Source organism: Lagenorhynchus albirostris, chromosome 19 (assembly GCF_949774975.1).
Source record: "Lagenorhynchus albirostris chromosome 19, mLagAlb1.1, whole genome shotgun sequence".
NCBI lineage: Eukaryota > Metazoa > Chordata > Mammalia > Artiodactyla > Delphinidae > Lagenorhynchus > Lagenorhynchus albirostris.
Genome location: NC_083113.1, coordinates 19,469,392 through 19,489,069, shown reverse-complemented (window position 1 = coordinate 19,489,069; position 19,678 = coordinate 19,469,392). Strand labels below are relative to the sequence as shown.

Here is a 19,678-nt window from a genome sequence, read left to right as displayed (position 1 = left end):
CTCCCCCCTTCTTCTTTGGGAACTATAAATTTGTTTTCTATGTCTGTGGGTGTATTAATCTTTCCTTTTTTGAGGCAGTATATCCAAAGAATATTTTTTAAAGGTCACGATAAAAATTACAACTAAAAGAAATGCAGGCTAACATGTCTCCTCCAATTCTCTGTGCTGTGCCAAAAACCTACATGATTAATCCCTTCAAAAGAAATCTAACCTAATCCTATTACACCAAAGACGAGGTGTCCTTCATGAGTATCATGTCCGGGAACAAGTTGGTCTTCTCCACAAGTTTCAACTGGTTAATGTCTCATTCAGTTTATAACCAGTCATTGCCTTGGCAACTTATTCACTGCACTGTACTGAATGTTCCCCAAATTTAAACAGTGTTATGGTTTAAGTTGTCAAGCACACACCATGTATTATCAGGCAACCTGGTCACTTTAGAAGATACAGACCCTTGACACTTGTAGAAGTGAAACCTTTAAGCTCATCAGCTAATTACTGATCCCAAAATAGAATAATGAGATGTGTGGAGATAAGCATTCAGTTATCTGGGTCATCTCTCATCTGGAGACAAAATCCGATTCCACTGAGTAGGTACTAGATAACTGAGTAAGCAAGTTTCCTATCTATAATGCTAAATCTTAATATGATTGGTTAATTAAATCATGACAAACGACATTCTGTAGCAAGTGGAAGGTGCTTGAAAGAGATTTCGGTGAGATATCCACAAGTTCAGTGGAACTATACCTGAACGTCTTTGTATTCCCCTGACCTAAAAACGTTTACTGCAATTTTCTGGAGACCTTCTGTGTAGGAAAGAGAAATACTGAAGTTTTGCTCCACTGGCTTTTTGAAGTTGCCTAGGTTTTTGTATTGGATTCTGTGTCTTATACCTTCTCTGTCTTCAGGAATGAAGGTCTTAATTCTTTTATTAACATTCCTATCTGCCTGTAATGGTTTCTTCTTATTGATTCTGTCTCCTCCAGTTACTTCAGTGTAGGGAAGAGGAGTGTCAGTCATCAGTGGTTATGTCGTGGTGAGTAACAAACAGCTCCAAAACCTCAGTGAGGTTTATATATATTCATTGTGGGTCAACTAGGGGCTCAGCTCATCACCACCACTCTATAATGTGGGCTGACAGGGTGGCCACCATTTCAAACACTGCTGGTTATCAAGCCAGCAGGGAAAGGGCACTCTGGAGGGCACTGCCCTGGCAAATAACCGTTCCAGGATGGAAGTGGCACCCCTCACTTCTTCACACAATTCATTAGCCAACACCAGTCAGAGGCCACACCTCTGAGCCAGGAAGAGGGCCAGGAAGTTCTGTCTAACCTTGTGCTGGAAGAGGTACATTGCAAAATAGCTGGTGAATATTAGAAAAGACAACCACAGGAAGTTCAAACAGAGATATACTTAACCTCTCACTTGTTTTAGAATTCCCTTATTTTCCCTAGATTATAGTTTCTCCACTTTGTTTTTGCACTGTGCCCTGGTAAAATAATTCTCTGATTCCTGTTCTGTCAACTTTCATATACATGGACATTACAGTTAAGACAGTACTAAAGAAAAGCCTCTCTTCAGGTTGCTTTAAACAAGGATTGTTTGTGTCAGTAGCTCAAGAAGAAAAAAGAAATTTGCACATTAATTGTTTGTTCTCACATTCTTCCTTTTATGTACTTCTGGTTTTCCTCAACTTTTTTCCTTCCACCCTTCCATGCTAGTCTCCTGCTCAGTCTTTTTTATTGAAAAAAATTATTCAACCCTTTATTTTTCCTTCTTCTTAGCTATTTGGTCCAATTGGCAAATAATTCTGTGGAATAGCAGAATTCTAAATTTGCTGGTTTCTCAACCCCCCAACTTCAGGTGAATTTGTATCCTGAGATATTTACTGTATCTCAGGAATTACTGACCTCTCTGAACAATGACAAGGTTTTGTTGGATCTTTCTCCCACTTGATAATTGAGAGTCCAGCCTGCTGCAAAGGTCTCTAAGTACACCTGGAAGTCCCCAAGAGATACAGACATAACTCATTTTATTGTGCTTCATTTTTTCTTTTTAATGAACTTTGCAGATATTGCATTTTTTGCAAATTGAAGGTTTGTGACAACCCTGCATCAAGCCAGTCTATCAGTGCCATTTTTTTCAACAGCATTTGCTCATTTCATGTCTCTGCATCCCATTTTGGTAGTTCTCAAAATATTTCAAACCTTTTCATTATTATTATGTTTGTTATAGTGACCTATGACCTTTGATGCTATTATTGCAAAAAGATTATGAATGTGAAGGCTCAGATGATGGTTAGCATATTTTAGCAATGAAGTATTTTTTGATTAAGGCATGTATGCTGTTTTTTAGACATAATGGTATTACACACTTAATTACAGTAGGGTGTAAACAAAACTTTTATATGCACTGGGTAACCAATTGATGTCAAATTCATGTGACTCGCTTTATGGCAGTGGTCGAGAACCTAATCCACAATCTCTCCCAGGTATGCCCGTATCTCAATGAACAAGTCCATTACTATGACTGGAATCTTCAGTTTTACTCCCTTCCTACTGTTCACGGCCCACATGCTCAGTCCGGATCCAAGCACCCTGCTGTGTAGTTCTCAATACACCAAACCTGTCCAGCATTCCTGAAGTTGGGTGGAACGCTTAACTAACATTGCATTTTACTCTGTCAGCAGTGGGATGGAAACAGGATTGCTTATAAAGCTGGCATGTATGTCATAAAACAGATCCAAATGACCAACACCATGGTGCCCTCAGAGGACTGAGCTTGTGCTACCAGGTGAAGCAAGCTATCAAGTCTGGTCCTACAACTCTCAGGATGAGTTCTTTCCCTCAAAATCCTCAATCTCTCCAGCAAACAGATTTCCCAGGGCCAGCTCTGCCCCTCACCAGGCACACTTGAAGTCCAGCCATGAACCTAGGTAGCACCTCTACATTTTAGCCAAGAACCCCACAAAAAAGTATAGCCCAACCAAAAGCTGTAACAAATTCAGAAGCATAGGGCTGTAAAGAATGTCAACGCCCACTGCTGAGAGCCAATGAGGGAAAGGAAACCTAGCCCACAGCAGGTTTGGGCGACGTGGGGAGACTCCAAAGTGAGCACTCACTGACTTCTAGACCCAACGACCACTCAGAAGGCCACGCTTGGGCCGTGGGAGCCCGACAACCCGCGCCTTAAGCTCACCCAGGAGCCAGGGATTGCAGTGAGCTGGCAGGGTATCCTCTTTGCGCCCGCCCAGCCGGCGTCCCGGGATGCCCATGGGCGGGGCCTGAGCATCGCCCCGCCCCCTCCGCCCGCCACTCGGGTCACCTGACCTGCCCGCGGCTCACGTGATCCGTCCCAAGCGCCGCCATTTTGGAGCTCCGGATGAGGAGGGAAAAGCTGGGAGAAAGAGGGAAAAGATCAGGGAGAGAGGTGGGCGAGGACGAGGGTGAGGGCACGGCCGGGCTCCTGGCCGGCCAAAGGAGGCTCGCGGAAGCAGCAGCCGCCGTCCGACCGCAGGTACCGCGCCCCGGGGCCGCCCCTCCGCCCGCTGTTAGCGCCGCCGCCGGCCATGTGCGTCCTCCCCTCAGGCCTCTACCGGCGCCGGCTTCCTCCTCAGCCGGCAGACACCCGCCCGATGCTGGCCACATGCCCCAGGTTCCTTGTCCCTTTTCAGTCCTCTGTGCCGCGCACAGCAAGGCCTGTGGAGACCCCGGGCTTGCCCTGCACCTTGGGGGTTGGGGGGGAACCTGCCGCTGCCCGCGTACTCTCACCAGCCTGGCCCGCAGGCAGGCCCGCCGGGTGTCGCTTCCCTCCCCTTTGCACGTGTGCAACAGCTTAGGCCTTTTGGGATGGAGCGAACGACGGTGTCCTCACCGCGTCTGTTAATTACTTTTCTCAACCCGCATCTCCCAAGCCACTGCTTGGTGTAGGAAAAGCTAGTACACAGACGCCGTTCTGGTGTTCTGCATCTATTTCGAACCTCCTCCCTGAAGTGGTCTCCCCAGAGATCACGGAGATCATTGGGAAAAGCTCCCACCGTGTAAGACCTGGGGGCATCCGTAGTGAATGGTTTGTGTGTGGAAGGCCTGGATGATTAATTAGGCAGAGGCCACCATCCCACCCCGTAGGCGATCTTTTTAGTACTGCAGTGGGCTGTAATTTGCTGCCAGTCTGCATCTCTCCTATCCGGCAATTACTGGATTTATCAGTAATTGAATTTGTTCTTTGAGTTTGTACTTTCTTCAGTACTCTGCTCTGATTCAGTGTATGGGTTGCATTACTGATTAAAAGAGAAAGCCTGGCCTTTCATTTCTTTACTTCACTAACTCGTTTAAAATTAATTTCAGGGGAAAGCCAAATACGTGCTTTCTGCCCTGGCAGTAAACTATTTACTTAACCATAATCGATAAAGTTGCATTCTAGGTGAAATGAATACCATTCTTTGATCTTTTAGATTCATTCTAGGTAGTATAAGAAACAGTAGGAAAGAAATGTAGGACCAGGGCAGGAAAGTGCCTTAGAAGATACATAGGTCAGTCCACTGTGTTTTATCTTTCATGATGCCGTTCAGTTGTAGAATTGCTGGAAGTTTGCAGTCACCCTTTAGATTGTAGTTCTGGTTAAGATTAAAATGGCAATATACAATTTATTGTTTCTTATTTATTAGAAAGTGTTATCAGAAAAACCAATAGTATTTTGAGTTAATTAGATAAATTCTGAGCTAAAACATAAAATGCACAATTATTGGAGAAGTTTCCAGAGCTATTTTTTCTAACTGGTGCAAAATCCTGAAATCTGCTTGTTAGGTAAATTATGTAAATTTGCGTCACGTAATGGGTTGCGTGGACATTCCTCTGAATTTCTTTTTGACATGCAATATTGGGCAATTTTTCACTGCCAGAAAAAAAATCATTACTTTGTTTCACCAAGAAAGAGAAATGTTTGATACTATGTACTTTCGTTCTTGGCCACAGCTGGATTTTGAAGATCGATCCAGGGGACTGTATTAATTTCGGGAATTGATTTGAAAGACACAGGCTCTGCCACTTAACAGCCATGTAACCTTGGGTAAGTCACTTAAACTGCACTGAGTGTTTCCTTATTTGTAGAGTTGTGTAACACCCACCTAGCCTGTCCCAAAGACTTAATGAAGCTCAAACATACATGTTTGATACTGCCTAGCTGTAAGAGGCTGTTGCTCTTTTCATTATTTATACTTTATACATTTTTTTGTTCACACTGAGAATTAAGAGGAAAATTGGTGTATTAAGAAAGGATGGATTTAGAATCAGATAGGCTTGGATTCCAGTTCTTAAACTAGCTATTACTTTGCATCTGTGAACCTCAGATTCCTTATCTGCAAATAAAGAGGCCAGTATTACCAGGAATTTCATGAGTAATACACAGAATCTACACTGGCACGACTCTCTGGTCTGTGAGCACCTCAAGGGCAAGGGTTCCCTCTTACTTATTTTGGTAGTCTCCTGCACATTGCTGGGCACGTTATAGGTGCTCAGTAAATGTTAAATCTGAATATTGGTTAACATTAGTTAGACCTTGTGTCTTAATTGCAGCTGCGAAATTCAAATATTCTCTCAGGCTAGATGCCAGCTAAGAAATTTTATACTATGAAATTCATATACTTTGATATTTGCACTTGGTTTTTTCTTGGTGGGCAATTAATAATTAAGCTAAGGAGATTTTAATTCAAGTAAATTACAGCTGACGTTAGTAAGGTAAATCTATAAATAACGTGTAAGCAGTTTCAAGGTAACTTTTTATAGACAGTTTATAGGACAGGAACATGAAAGTTCATCCAGCACAACTCTTGTTTTACATCTGTAGAATGTAAAATGCTCAGAAACAATGACTTGCCTAAGGTCACACAGCTGAGGTTCCTCTAGGAGAGGGACCCATGAGCTATGTCCCCTGCCTTCTTTTGGCTGGAGCAAAATGAACATTTTATATTTTACAATTACGATAATACGGAAGAACGAGGAATTGGCCGTTACTTCTATAACACAATTTTTTTCTAATTGGAAAGAACAAATTCTTAGTCTGAAAGAAAAGGTTCTTTATATAACATACTGAACTGTCTTTGTACATTCACAGAAAATTACGGCCTTTCTCTAGTTCTACCCAAGCCCCCATGAATTGTTCAACTTGATTTTACATATGATAACCATACTGCTATAACTGAAAGGAACTAATTAGATGTACAAATAAACCAAATAGCAAATTGTAAGGAAATAAAGACAACTGAAATAATTTGGCTCTATTTTTGGGAAAGACATTAATTATAAGCTTTTGCCAATGGGAGTCCGTTGTTTAGGGAAGACTTGAGACTCAGTGGAGAAGGCTGTAGAACTTTTCTGGCTTGGGATACAACTTTTGTTGTTGTTGTTTTTGTTTATTTATAACAATTTGATATATTTGGTTGAATGTTATGTCTAAAGATTCCAAACGAGAAAACCCGTGTTTTGCTGATGCCTGTAGTCTTTCCTCATCCTAGTAAACCTTATTGTTCAGGCATACTGATCTTTTCACTAATCCCTAGATAGCATGCTTATTCTCGCTTCTGAAAATCTAATGTTACAGCTGCTTTCTTGTCAGCAAATTCCAAGAAAGCAAAGTGGCACTCTCAGATTAGGATAATTCAGAGAGGATGTATTTACAAAGATACTTATAAAGGTGTAGGATTTGTATAGGCAAACCACAGGAATAATTCTGTCATCTGGAGCTAGCAGCATCAGGAGAAGGGAGAGTCCTGTAGAATAGCCTGCCTGGAGAGAATGGCCTTTTGTTGAGGAACACAGCCACTTCAAGGTGACCTAGAGGGAGGAAACCAGGGAAATGAATGTCTTGATCTCCCTTTGCTGCCTTCTTATCTCCTGTCATGGCTCCCCATTGGCATAACTCAACCAGAGGGCGTGGGAGCCTAATGATATAATCCCTCCTGGGATAGACAGCAGAGTGGAAAAGAGGAGACAGCCCAGAGGGGCAAACGGGTGACGTCCAGCATGCTCTTCTTTTGGAATACAGTGTGCATCTTACCTCTTCAAAAAGCCTTTTCTTCCCTCCCTAGACCAAAATGAGCTCTTCAGTCTCTGTTAGGATTTGGTCATTGGATGTTGCCTTCTGACTATTTCACTTTGTGTACAGCTGGGTTATTTTAAAGGTGTTAATTCTTTTTAACTTCTAAATATGTTAGTCTTATCCATTTAACTTAGTTTTAAACTCTGTGAGTATTATAAATTTAAAAATTTTTCAATTCTTCTTGGTACTTGGCTTGGTGCCTTGTACAAAATGTTTTTTTTAATAAATTTATTTGGGCTTCCCTGGTGGTGCAGTGGTTGAGAGTCCGCCTGCCGATGCAGGGGACACGGGTTCGTGCCCTAGTCCGGGAAGATCCCACATGCCGCAGAGCGGCTGAGCCTGTGAGCCATGGCCGCTGAGCCTGCGCATCTGGAGCCTGTGCTCCGCAATGGGAGAGGCCACAACAGTGAAAGGATCGCATACCGCAAAAAATAATAATAATAATTAATAAATAAATAAATAAATTTATTTGTTTATTTTTGGCTGCGTTGGTTCTTCGTTGATGCACGGGGGCATTCTCTAGTTGCAGCGAGCGGGGGCTACTCTTCATTGCGGTGCACAGACTTCTCATCGCGGTGGCTTCTCTTGTTGTGGAGCATGGGCTCTAGGCACACGAGCTTCAGTAGTTGTGGCATGCAGACTCAGCAGTCGTGGCTCGTGGGCTCTAGAGCACGGGCTCAGTAGCTGTGGCACACGGGCTTAGTTGCTCTGCAGCATGTGGGATCTTCCCGGACCAGGGATCAAACCCATGTCCCCTGCATTGGCAGGCAGATTCTTAACCACTGTGCCACAAGGGAAGTCCTTTAACTTTTTATTTTTAAAAATTTTAAACATTTACACAAGTAGAAAGAATAATATAATGAACTCCTAGATGCTTATGATTCCAGCTAGAAAATTTGCTGTTCTTATTTTATATGCTCAACCTGTTCACTCGCCCCCACTCCCCCTTGGTAATTTTTTTTTTTTTTTTTAGGTTTCATTCACCTTGATCTCTTCTTGGAGGTCATGGATAGTATGCAGATTATCATAATCCAGGTTGTCGGCAATCTTGAGCCACTAGGATTGAATCTGTACTCCTTATTTTTATCTCTTTTATTATTCAAATTTTACTTCACAACATGTAATCCCATATGTATTCAACACACACACACATACACGTACACGCACATTGGTGGCCTAAGTGAAATTTTGGTGAAAAATTTGAGTTGGCCAATATTCAACTTAACTTCCTCTCTGTGTGTACTTTATTATGAGCTGTTTATCTAACCTTTTTTAACAAAGCCTTTTGTTTTAATGAGACTTGTGCATCGACTTTGCCATGTGGACCCCAAGTGCTTTTTCAGGTGTTTCTTGATGTATTTTATGTTGTCATATCTGTTTTATAGGTGCCATTTCCGTACTTATCCTCAAATGTATGCAGCCTCTAAAATGAGATACTTACATAAATGTTCAGGGAAAATTGGAGCATCTGCTGCAGATTTCCATTGGCTCTTAATGCCTGAGCAGACACAGCTTTAAAATCTGAATGTTTTGTCAGATTCTTTTGTATTAGTCTTTTTCTTGAGATAAGATGAACTCCTCTTCTTCATTTTGCTTTCTTTTTAAGGTACACACTGAAATATCCACGGGGAGCAAATTTGCACTGCTCTGACTCCCTCCTATTATGTCATTAAATAGAAGAAGGATAATGAGTCACCTTTGTAACCCTGTGGGTGTGCAAAGTCTGTTGAGCAAATATTCACTGGTTAACCTCCAGATTATCAGTCAGCCTACGTGGATGTCACATTTCATGGGAAGGAGACCTTCCATCTATAGTAGTGCACCAAATCTTATGTAAGAAATTAAATGTTCAGGGATTCCTATTAGCTATTAAATATTTAAGAAATTTGCATTTAACAATTGAATTGAGAGAAATAAAGCCTTAAGTGAATGACCCTAGAGGGAAATCAGTAATCACAAGAAGAGCCAAAGCTTCCCTTGGCCTAAAAATGTGGAATTCTCGGGCAGTAAGGTGACTTATGAAGTCACAAAGGGTTTTTCTAAAGAAACAAATTGTTTCCCCCACTGGTCCCTTCTTTAGTAACTTAAGGTTGAGTGTAGAGATTTAAAAACATTTCTGTTCTTCCTACTTGAGAAAGGTATAAAGGAGCTAGTCTTTTGAGGTAATGCCCTCAGGTTGTTTAGGGGAGACAGTGGCTAAAGGGCCACTGGCCTTGGGGAGCTGGCATAGCCGTCATTGTTGTAATGGCTGTGGAATGCATTCCCTGCTGGGAGTGCAGCTACTAGTGGAAGAGAAAAAAGCTGATCGCACAGAGCAGGGTATCAGGACAGAGGGAAGAAGTAGTACTAAAGAAGCTGAGAGTAAAATGTTTACCTTTTTGCATGACATGGATCTGGGTATAGAAAAGTTAGTGTGCCACAAAGAGTAGAAAATAAGAGAGGAAAATCCATAACTGCTGTCAGTTGATGTGGGAGAACTGGGCCTGCAGCTGGTCAGAGCACTGGTGAGGTCTTGCAGGAGTTTAGGTATGATCTTGGCAGTGGCTAAAGGGCCCTTATATGTTGATTCAGCCGTTTTGAGGGAAGAGGAGCCAGAATTCGCCTCCTGAAGAGAATTCAGAGCCTGTGACTGAGGTTTAAGAACAGTACGATCTTTGGTCTGTAGCTAGTGCCACTAGAAATTTAGCTGGCATTTATTGAATGTTGTGAGTAAGATTCCAGAATGCACCTAAAATGTGGAAAAACAAAACTTGTTGCTGGAAAAAAGTCTAAACTTAAAAATGTGATCCAGGTCAACAAATTAATCTCACTTTAAGCCAAAGGAAATGTTTGAAATGAAAGTAGTGCCAGGAAATAGAGTGTTCAAGATTTAGGCTGAAAGATAAGCATTTTATGTTAATGACTTCCTCGGCCATAACACATTACTACAACCTACAGATAACCTGTAGGAAATGACTTTTTTAAGGCCTCTGTGCTTTTTTAGACCTATAACACGACTAGGATATCAATTTTTCCTTCTCCGATACCCCTTTCCCTTTCAGAAAAAAAAAATGTATGTGTGTATGAGTAATAGTTGACCACTAATATGACCTCTAGAAAAAACCACAGCATAGTTTGTGGTTTATCTTCAGGAAAATAAATCAAAGGAAGTAAAAGAAGGAACTGGATCATTGCTTTTATTTAGTTTCATTTGCATAATACTTCTCAAAATACACTGTTCCCTTTACAATAGGTTACATGCCCATATTTTCACAATTCCAAAGATCTAGGGAGAAAAAACAAACAAACATGCTTTTAGTAATAAAACCACAATTATATTTGGTGCAAGAAGTTGGCTCCCAAGAATTGTATCAGTCATGTGTTGGCTTTACAGAATAGTATTTCATAATAACTTGAGGTGATTCCACATGCCCTGGGAATGGCTGTATTCCTTTGATAATGGAATAGCAGTCTTTTTTTTTTTTTTTTTCTGGCATTGTACAAAAGAGAAGGAGTACTGATTAGGTCCAGCTAGATGTCTAGGGGAAAGAAAGTGGAGAAAAAAGGAGATGTAGATTGTTAAAAGTCATTTCCAAAGAAAGAAATGAAGGATGGAAACACCTCAATCATCAGTCTTGATAGGGGACAGCATTCCAAAGAAAAATTGTAAGCAATTTAAGTCTCTGTTGAGGATAGCCAGGTGTATTGATATGGAACTCCCAGGTTAGAAAATACTTAGATTAGCTTAAATTTAAGAGTAGTTTAGATTTCCTGAATTACATGCCTGTAATGATAGTGTAACCTGGTGATTCTTTCTGTCATATATTCTCCTTTTTAGATATGGAAGAAAGCAGCAGTGTCGCCATGTTGGTGCCAGGTATCGGGAAACAGGAAGCTATGTTGACTGCCAAAACTGTCATCAGTTCATCACTGGAAGTTGATGAAAAAAGAAAAGCTAAAACAGATCCATTAATCCATGTTATTCAGAAGTTAAGCAAGATAGTGGAACACGAAAAGTCACAAAAATGTCTTTTAATTGGCAAAAAACGGTCACGTTCAAGTGCTGCAACACACTCTCTTGAAAGTCAAGAATCTTGTGAGATTCCAGCTAAAGTAACCCAGTCACCTGCTGCTGATAATAGAAGGGCTGAGATGTCACAAATACATTTTACCCCTGACTCTCTTGCCCAGAACGATGGGAAGGCTATGTCTTACCAGTGTAGCCTTTGTAAGTTTCTGTCATCATCTTTTTCTGTGTTAAAAGATCATATCAAGCAGCACGGTCAGCAGAATGAAGTGATACTAATGTGCGCAGAGTGCCATATTACATCTAAAAGCCAAGAGGAACTTGAAGCTCATGTGGTAAATGACCACGAAAACGATGCCAACAGTCACACTCAATCCAAAGCCCAGCAATGCGTAAGCCCCACCAACTCTTTGTGTCAGAGAACCTCAGGAAGAAATAATGAAACCATTCCTGACATCCCAGTCAGTGTGGACAGCCCACAGACTCATACCATCCAGACGGCATCTGTGGCAGAAATGGGTAGGAGGAAGTGGTATGCCTATGAACAGTATGGCATGTATCGATGCTTGTTTTGTAGTTACACTTGTGGCCAGCAGAGAATGTTGAAAACACATGCTTGGAAACATGCTGGGGAGGTTGATTGCTCCTATCCAATATTTGAAAATGAAAATGAGCCCCTAGGCTTGCTGGATTCTTCAGTGGCCGCTGCACCTGGTGGGGTCCACGCAGTAGTCATTGCAATTGGAGACAATGAACTGAGTATCCACAACGGGCCGACAGTACAAGTGCAGATTTGCAGCTCAGAGTCATTATCATCTTCGTCTCCTTTAGAACAGAGTGTGGAAGGGGGTGGTCATCTAAGTCAGTCAGTTACCCTTGACCCTAATGAGGAAGAAATGCTGGAGGTGATTTCGGACGCAGAGGAGAACCTGGTTGCTGATAGCTTACTTTCATCAGCACAGAAAATCATTAGCAGTAGCCCAAATAAAAAAGGTCATGTTAATGTGATAGTGGAGCGTCTGCCAAGTGCTGAAGAGACTCTTTCGCAGAAACATTTCCTCATGAATGCTGAAATTGAAGAGGGGAAAACCTTGAGCCAGACAGAAGCCAAGATTGGATGTGAAGGAAGAGATGAAGTCTATCGTGCTGATAAATGCACTGTCGATATTGGGGGGCTGATCATAGGCTGGAGCAATACAGAGAAGAAAGACAGTGAGTTAATAAATAAAGGACTGACTACTGATGAGAATGCCCCACCAGGCCGAAGAAGGACAAATTCTGAGTCTCTCAGACTACACTCATTAGCTGCAGAAGCCCTGGTCACCATGCCTATAAGAGCTGCAGAGCTAACACGAGCCAACCTTGGGCACTACGGGAATATAAAGCTTTTAGATCCAGACACTGGACAAAGGCAAGTAGATGGTACATTGGCAACGTATTCTAAAATGATGTCACCACTTAAAAGCTCTTCGGAGGGATTGACTAGTTTCAACCAAAGCAACTCTACCTTAGTAGCACTCCCAGAGGGTAGGCAGGAATTGTCAGATGGGCAAGTTAAGACAGGTATCAGCATGTCCTTACTCACTGTGATTGAAAAATTAAGGGAAAGGACAGACCAAAACGCTTCTGATGATGACATTTTGAAAGAATTGCAGGATAATGCCCAGTGCCAACCCAGCAGTGATACAAGTTTGTCAGGAAGCAACGTCGTGGAGTACATCCCAAACGCTGACCGGCCCTACCGCTGCCGCCTGTGTCACTACGCCAGCGGTAACAAGGGCTACATCAAGCAGCACTTGAGAGTCCATCGACAGAGACAGCCCTATCAGTGTCCTATCTGTGAGCACATAGCTGACAACAGCAAAGACCTGGAGAGCCACATGATCAACCACTGTAAAACAAGAATATACCAGTGCAAGCAGTGTGAAGAATCCTTCCATTATAAGGTAAGCATTGGTTCATGAAATCATTCGGAGAACCTTAGAATTTTAGAGCATGGAGGGAGCTTTGTAGATACAGTCCACCCACCTCATTTTATAGGTAAGGAAACTGAGCCCCAGAAAAGTTTGGTAATCTGCCCGTGGGATCCCAACTAATTAGTATTAAAGTTGGGACTGAAGTCTGGGTCGTCTGGTGTAGGACTTTTTCCCCCTGCCTGCCGCCTCCTTAACAGGCCCTGTGTTTATTGGTTTAGTGTTTCCAAGTGTATATCTTTCTTAAAGTGTGTTGATTTTAAAGTGCAAGGGAATTACAAGGGATGTACAGTGGAGGAACATTGTACACTCATTTGACTTACACAAATTTAACCCTATGTGATCGATGCAAAAAAATACCTATTTTTCATCTTACGTGGCCCCAAAATGCAAGTCATTCACTTCAGCTGCTACACAACCAACCAACAGTGATTTATATCCTTGCACAAGCAAAAATGGACTGTATGGGACTTAATGAAAGACAGCACAGTGGAAATAGAGCCATGTAGGTTATATTTTATGGGAAGTTTACAGTACCTTCAAGTACCATGATTTTCATTTTAAGTGCTACCTAAAACCAGCAACCAGTATGAAAATACTGTTTTTGTAAAGGCAACTTGTGTTCATTGAATCATTGGTTTAGAACTTTTCTTCAATATGCCAGTTGACTGTTTGCGGGGGAAAAAAGTGTATTGTAAAGGGCTAACTGGGATGTCGACTTTTTTCTCAGATTAGCCAGAGTTGGGGTCCAGCTGGTAGTAAACAGGTAAGCAGGAATTAAAAAGCCTTTGAGTCTGAGATTCACTGCCTCTTGGATTGCTCTCATGAAATTCTGAAATGGCCTCTGGCCACTGAACAAGTAGCCATTCAAATGGGCTGCAAAGGCAAGTTCCAGGAGCTGCTTTTGCTGCTGCACTCTTTTTTTTTTTTTTTTTTTTTTGCAGTACGCGGGCCTCTCACTGTTGTGGCCTCTCCCGTTGCGGAGCACAGGCTCCAGACATGCAGGCTCAGCGGCTATGGCTCACGGGCCCAGCCGCCCTGCGGCATGTGGGATCTTCCTGGACTGGGGCAGGCGGACTCTCAACCACTGCACCACCAGGGAAGCCCGCTGCTGCACTCTTGATTCATGGGGGTGGGCGTAAGGGGGAAGATGTCCTTGGAGTCGCAGTTCCAACTAAGTCTCTTTTACAAATTTCGTTGATATTTAAAGGCAGAAATCAGCTGAAGTGCAGAAGTTAACTGATTGGATTTATTTTTGTGAAAGTACTGAGTTATTCTGAACACTCTGCTCTTTCCTCTAGGCTCACCAGTGTTTCAGGAAGCATACACATGCCATGCATAAGCACTCCCTAAGACAGTGGTGGCTTCCTTTCAGAGAATGTGAAAAGAGGAACTGCCTTTTTGATAAGATTGTGTTTTCCTTAGTGTATTTCTTTCCATAAGCTGTCAAATGTTTCAAGTAATCTTTTAACACGTTTGATTTTTAAATATTGGTAGCGTGTTCTAGGTACTAGGCAACGAAAGCAGTTAACTCCTTCTACAGCCTCCTAGTAACTGTGTAAATATCTTTATTAAAAATTAAATATTAATTTCTCTCAATTTTTTAGAGTCAACTGAGGAACCATGAGAGAGAGCAACACAGTCTTCCAGATACCTTGTCAATAGCAACTTCTAATGAGTCAAGAATTTCCAGTGATAAAACTGATGGAAAATGTGTTCAGGAAGGTATCTGCATTTTTTTGTATAGACGATATTGATTAGCACATGAAGTAAAAAATGCCCTTCGTTGTCATGTGGGTTATTTTCAGGACTAAAGCTCCATCTATATGCCTCTATTTTTAAACTGTGTGAGTGAATTTTATCTCTGAGTACTAAATGAAGTACTGTATTAGTAAGTACTCAGCCTCAACTGTATAGGTAGATATACTCTGCAATGTATGCTGTCCTATAAGAGCCAAGTACAGCAGAAACCCTGAGATGACATGCCAGCAAGCCAGGGAAGCTGCAGCACAGAAAGAAAGCCTCCTTTCCTTTCTCAGTACCAGCTGACCCACTGAGAACGTAGCTTTTGCAGATGGTAGGCCCCCACCTCAATCTTTAACTGAGGCTTCCTGCTGTGATCTTATTCTTATCCAAGTGTAACTGCCAGATTTCATCTGCATTATTTAAAAAAACAACACAGGCTGTTTTTATGTACTGGTTAGGTATCAGTCAGCCGAGTTTCTGCTAATAGGAATATTAGAATCAAAAGATTTAATTAGAGTTCCATGAAAAGGCGGATGCCACATCCGGAGAATTAAAGTGTAATAAGCTGTGCTTCCTTGCATCATCTCACTTAAATTGATATACTTTAAATGTCTCAAGTGTAGTACATAGTGTTTATGGGAAGTAAAATATACTGGAGTGAGTTTCCTTTTTAGATTTCCTAAGAATTAAAGTTAGGAACAACTGCAGAGTAAAGTGTTTTACCATAATGTTTCATTAAACTGACCCCAGAAAGCAAAACTGGTTCTAGAATGTTTCTGAAAGAACTGATTTTGATACCGCTGCAGCACCAAAATTCCCTTGTCAAACAGATGTCATCCCTGTAAAACTATCCAAAACAAAAGGAGTTTATGACATAGCATCTGTTCCTGCCATAGATGGCTGAGCTAAAACTGTTTTGTTTCCTTTTTACAAAATAGCCCTAAATGCCTCCTTTTATTTTAATTCATTATGTTTCCATATCCCCTTTAAAGGAGACATTAAAACATTTGATATCTTTGGGCCATAAATCCCTAATGAAGGAATAAAGTAAGTACTACTCACTCAGTGGCCCCAACTGTGGTTACTACCAGTGGTAGAATATGTCTTTTCTAGCACCATCTCTAAAAACAATAATTTTAAACTGGCCAAATGGGTTAACAAATTAAAATGCACAATTTGAATTAAAAATATTGAAATGTCAGCTCAAAATTAAAATAACCAATTTGAGCTTCGTGGCATTAGCGTCTATCCACCACATTCCATTTTGCAGCCTCTCTTCTTTGTGGCACATGCTCTGTTTCTTAGGGCTACACGTATGGATTTTAAGTTGCTTGCCATGCCTCTCCTCCCCACCCCCACACCTCCACTTGGCTCTATTTGCTGTTCTCTATCGTGGTAGTGTAACAATTCAGACAGCTGATAACCTCCAGCGTACTTACATCTATACTGATACTTTATTGATTCGGTATTAGATTTCTCAAAATCTAGTTTTCAGGCCAAAGAACAAGTTTCTAGCTCACAAAGAAGATAAAAATAATTCATGTTTATCAAAACTTTTTTAACCCTTTAATAAACTAATTAAACAAGAGGGGAGATGCATGCTTCTGTGGCTTCCAGTCTTCATCCATCACAATAGCACTGATAACTTGTGGCACGTTTTTGACTTAGAGATCCAATGTAATAGTACCTCAGACATTTGTTCTGCCAGAAGGCGTGGAGTGCCCATCTTGAGCTGGATACTGTGCTAGGTGCTTGGAGTGCGGTGGAGGTGTCACTGCCTTCGAGGTACCCAGCCCAGTGAGGAACCCAAAACTGTACTGACAGGTATGTCAGCAAACACCACAGGTGCTCTGAGAGCTCTGGGCAAAGCACTTTCATATGATGTTTCTTCATGAAATTTAATTAAATTGTTCTTTATTGTAAATCTGTAATTTGCCAAGTCCTGGGGATTCTGTGTAAGCAAAACAGGCAGATCCCTACCCTCAGGGAGTCTCCAGCTAGTGATGGGTCAGACTTGACCCAGACATGCAGGTAACGTACAGACTGCGGTGAAGGAGGAGTACAACATGCTCCTGGGCTTACCAAACCATGCTGGGAGGTTCCAGTATTTCCATTTTGTAGATGAATAAACTGAGTCCTTAAGAGGTGAAATAATTTGCCCATGATCACATTGGTACTAAGTGGCAGAGCAGAGACTAAGCCCAAGTTTTTGAAATTTAAATCCAATATTCTTTCCATTGGAAACAGTTGCTTGAAGTAGCACAGGCTCTCATTCTGTGCTATATTAAGTTTTTCCATCTGTCATTTTTATTAGTTGTCATTGATCTGTAATATTTCTCACACAAAACCATTATCCAATATTTCACACTTCATTTTTTCAGAGTTTGTTTTTTTTTAAACTGTATCTGGAGCAGTGCCACTTATCAAGTCCAAGTTTTTAACCTACCAATTAAGAGCAATACTTAGATTATAATTATGATTAGTGTGTGTATTAATGTTACAGATTTATACCAGGAAATCAGGACATTTTGTTCTGCCTGGCAAAAATAGTTACTAGCAAAAGAAATTTTAATTTTAGAAAGCTTAAATTTAACCTAAGGATTTTCTTTGTTTTGCTAAAATTTCCATGTGGGTTTTCTTTTGTATCACCACTTTTACTTTTATGCAGTGTGTGCTGTGTTCTACCTAAGCTTTCTTCCTGTCGTGTCTTGTTCTTCAGCTTCTATGCTTGCTTTGTTTCTGAATATAAAGCAGTCAGGCTATGAATAGGCTGTGGACTTTGTGGTGACAGAAGCGTAAATAAATCACCGAGTATCTTCAGGAACAGTTTCCTATGACCAACTCATTCTGCTTGTATTGCCTCAAGCTTACCCTGATTTGAATTCCCCGGCCCTGTTGTTGCAGAGTGAGTTTAGTGACAAGGCCTGTTCCCATGGATCCATGTTTCCTGGATTTCGGAGAGCTGCATATTCATGTTAGTCCTTGTAAGCTGTCAGTTTACTAGGTATAATTATACTACATTAAATAGCACTTAATACTTTGCCATTGCTTTCCCTTCTGTTGTTGCTTTGATAGCTGACAGTTAAAGGAAACCTACAGAGTGAAAAAGCTTTGGGCTTTTTATATTGAGTTTGTTAGATATGCTTTGTAGCCATACTTTATAATGTTGTATTATAGTATTACAGCTTGTTGGCAAATCAATGTTTCCTTAAGACAATATATCCAATATTGATTAGACTAACACCTTTCAAATTAACAGTGTATCTCTGGTTAATTCACCTGTTACACAATCAGCAGGGCAGCTGGCATCAGGTTCATTATATTTTAGAATTTTGTACAAGGTTATGTAGAAGCTAACCCAATGTATCTATGTTTACAGATCAGATGATACTCACTTTATATCCACTGATAGTGCAGATGTAGGAGAACCTGTAAAGCTACATTCAAACTTGTTAACTTTATTAAACAGTGAGAAAGCCTTCATTGAAATGTTAGTACTGTGTGGTATACATACTCATTTACAATGGAATGTAAATGCTGTCATTTTAATCTAATCAAAGCACGTCACTAAAACTGTGAAATACTTTGTCCAGGGAATAAGTCGTCGGTCCAGAAACAGTATAGATGTGATGTATGCGATTATACAAGTACAACGTACGTTGGTGTCAGAAACCACAGACGAATCCATAATTCTGATAAGCCTTATAGGTAAGTGTGATGATCCTAGAGTTTTAATACTTGTGTTACAATACTCTATAGTAAAGAAAAAAGTAGAAGTAATTAAAAATTCATAGCAGTTGTTTAAACATAGGTTAAGCACGAAGAAACTTTCACTTCCTGGTTTCATGAGTATTGCTTACTTTGTTAAAGAATATGAATTTTAAGCTTGAGTCTTAGGATGATAGGCTTTTTTTGTTTTTTTGTTTTTTTGCGGTACGCGGGCCTCTCACTGTTGCGGCCTCTCGTTGCGGAGCACAGGCTCCAGATGCGCAGGCTCAGCAGCCATGGCTCACGGGCCCCGCCGCTCCACGGCCTGTGGGATCTTCCCGGACCGGGGCACGAACCCGTGTCCCCTGCATCGGCAGGCGGACTCTCAACCACTGCGCCACCAGGGAAGCCCTAGGCTTATTTTTGACTAGATTTTGTCTAGTTGCAATATAAGAAGATGTCTATATCCGTCAGTTTCATGTGGGTATAAACTCATAGCAGTTTTCAGTGCTTAGAGTACATTTCAATAATTTGGCAGTTAAGTACTCAATATTCCAGCAAAAGATTCTTAAAACTTAAAAGTAATAAAATTCCCTATGAAAGATTCTGTTTTTGAAAATAAATCTATCGTGTAGAGTAAGGTCATTTAATTTAATTTTGTCACTTGATTTTTTACAAAAGCCAATTCTGATACGTATTCAGAAAATATAGGCATTCTCAGTTGATCAAGATAGGCTGATAAATAGAAATAATTACTTCTTAAATAAACTTTGCCCCTTGAGAATAAACTGCTTGTTGTTTAAGTATAGTAAAGATGCAGATATTTTTGCATAGTTTGTCCAGCTGTCACAGAGCAATTTGTTCTACTTGCAGCTGTGAGGGAACATCAAGCTTCCACTCAGAGTTAAGCCAGTCACCATAACCAATAGTGAGTGCTAGGCAGTGGCATGAGCTCTTTTAACCCCTTAACAAAACTTGATTCGTGTTTTAACACTCTCCCCAGGTTTTATAGGTATGACACAGGTCACTGTGGGAAAGTTACTGTATTAATATGTAAATGAAAACCTGACAGACTATGCCTTAAAATGCCATTGTTTGATCCCATAGTGTGGCGCTCTCTCTATATATATGTATACGGTTTTAAATATTT

The 19,678-nt window shown here is 41.0% G+C and overlaps 1 protein-coding gene across 6 annotated transcripts in view; it reads left to right on the top strand.

Moving 5' to 3' along the window:
- Nucleotides 1-3,373: 3,373 nt before the first annotated feature.
- ZNF507 (zinc finger protein 507) overlaps nt 3,374-19,678 on the top strand; it is a 47,604-nt gene continuing 31,299 nt past the window's right edge. For 3 of the 6 annotated variants that reach the window (XM_060131366.1, XM_060131367.1, XM_060131368.1), the window contains exons 1-6: nt 3,374-3,516; nt 4,974-5,067; nt 10,913-13,047; nt 13,805-13,840; nt 14,682-14,799; nt 18,414-18,528. In XM_060131366.1, the coding sequence (XP_059987349.1) occupies nt 10,915-13,047; nt 13,805-13,840; nt 14,682-14,799; nt 18,414-18,528 (2,402 nt within the window). In that variant the 5' untranslated portion in view covers nt 3,374-3,516; nt 4,974-5,067; nt 10,913-10,914. Of the gene's footprint in view, nt 3,517-4,973; nt 5,068-8,800; nt 8,929-10,912; nt 13,048-13,804; nt 13,841-14,681; nt 14,800-18,413; nt 18,529-19,678 lie in introns of those variants that run through there. The other 3 variants (XM_060131363.1, XM_060131365.1, XM_060131364.1) reach the window with 3 other exon arrangements.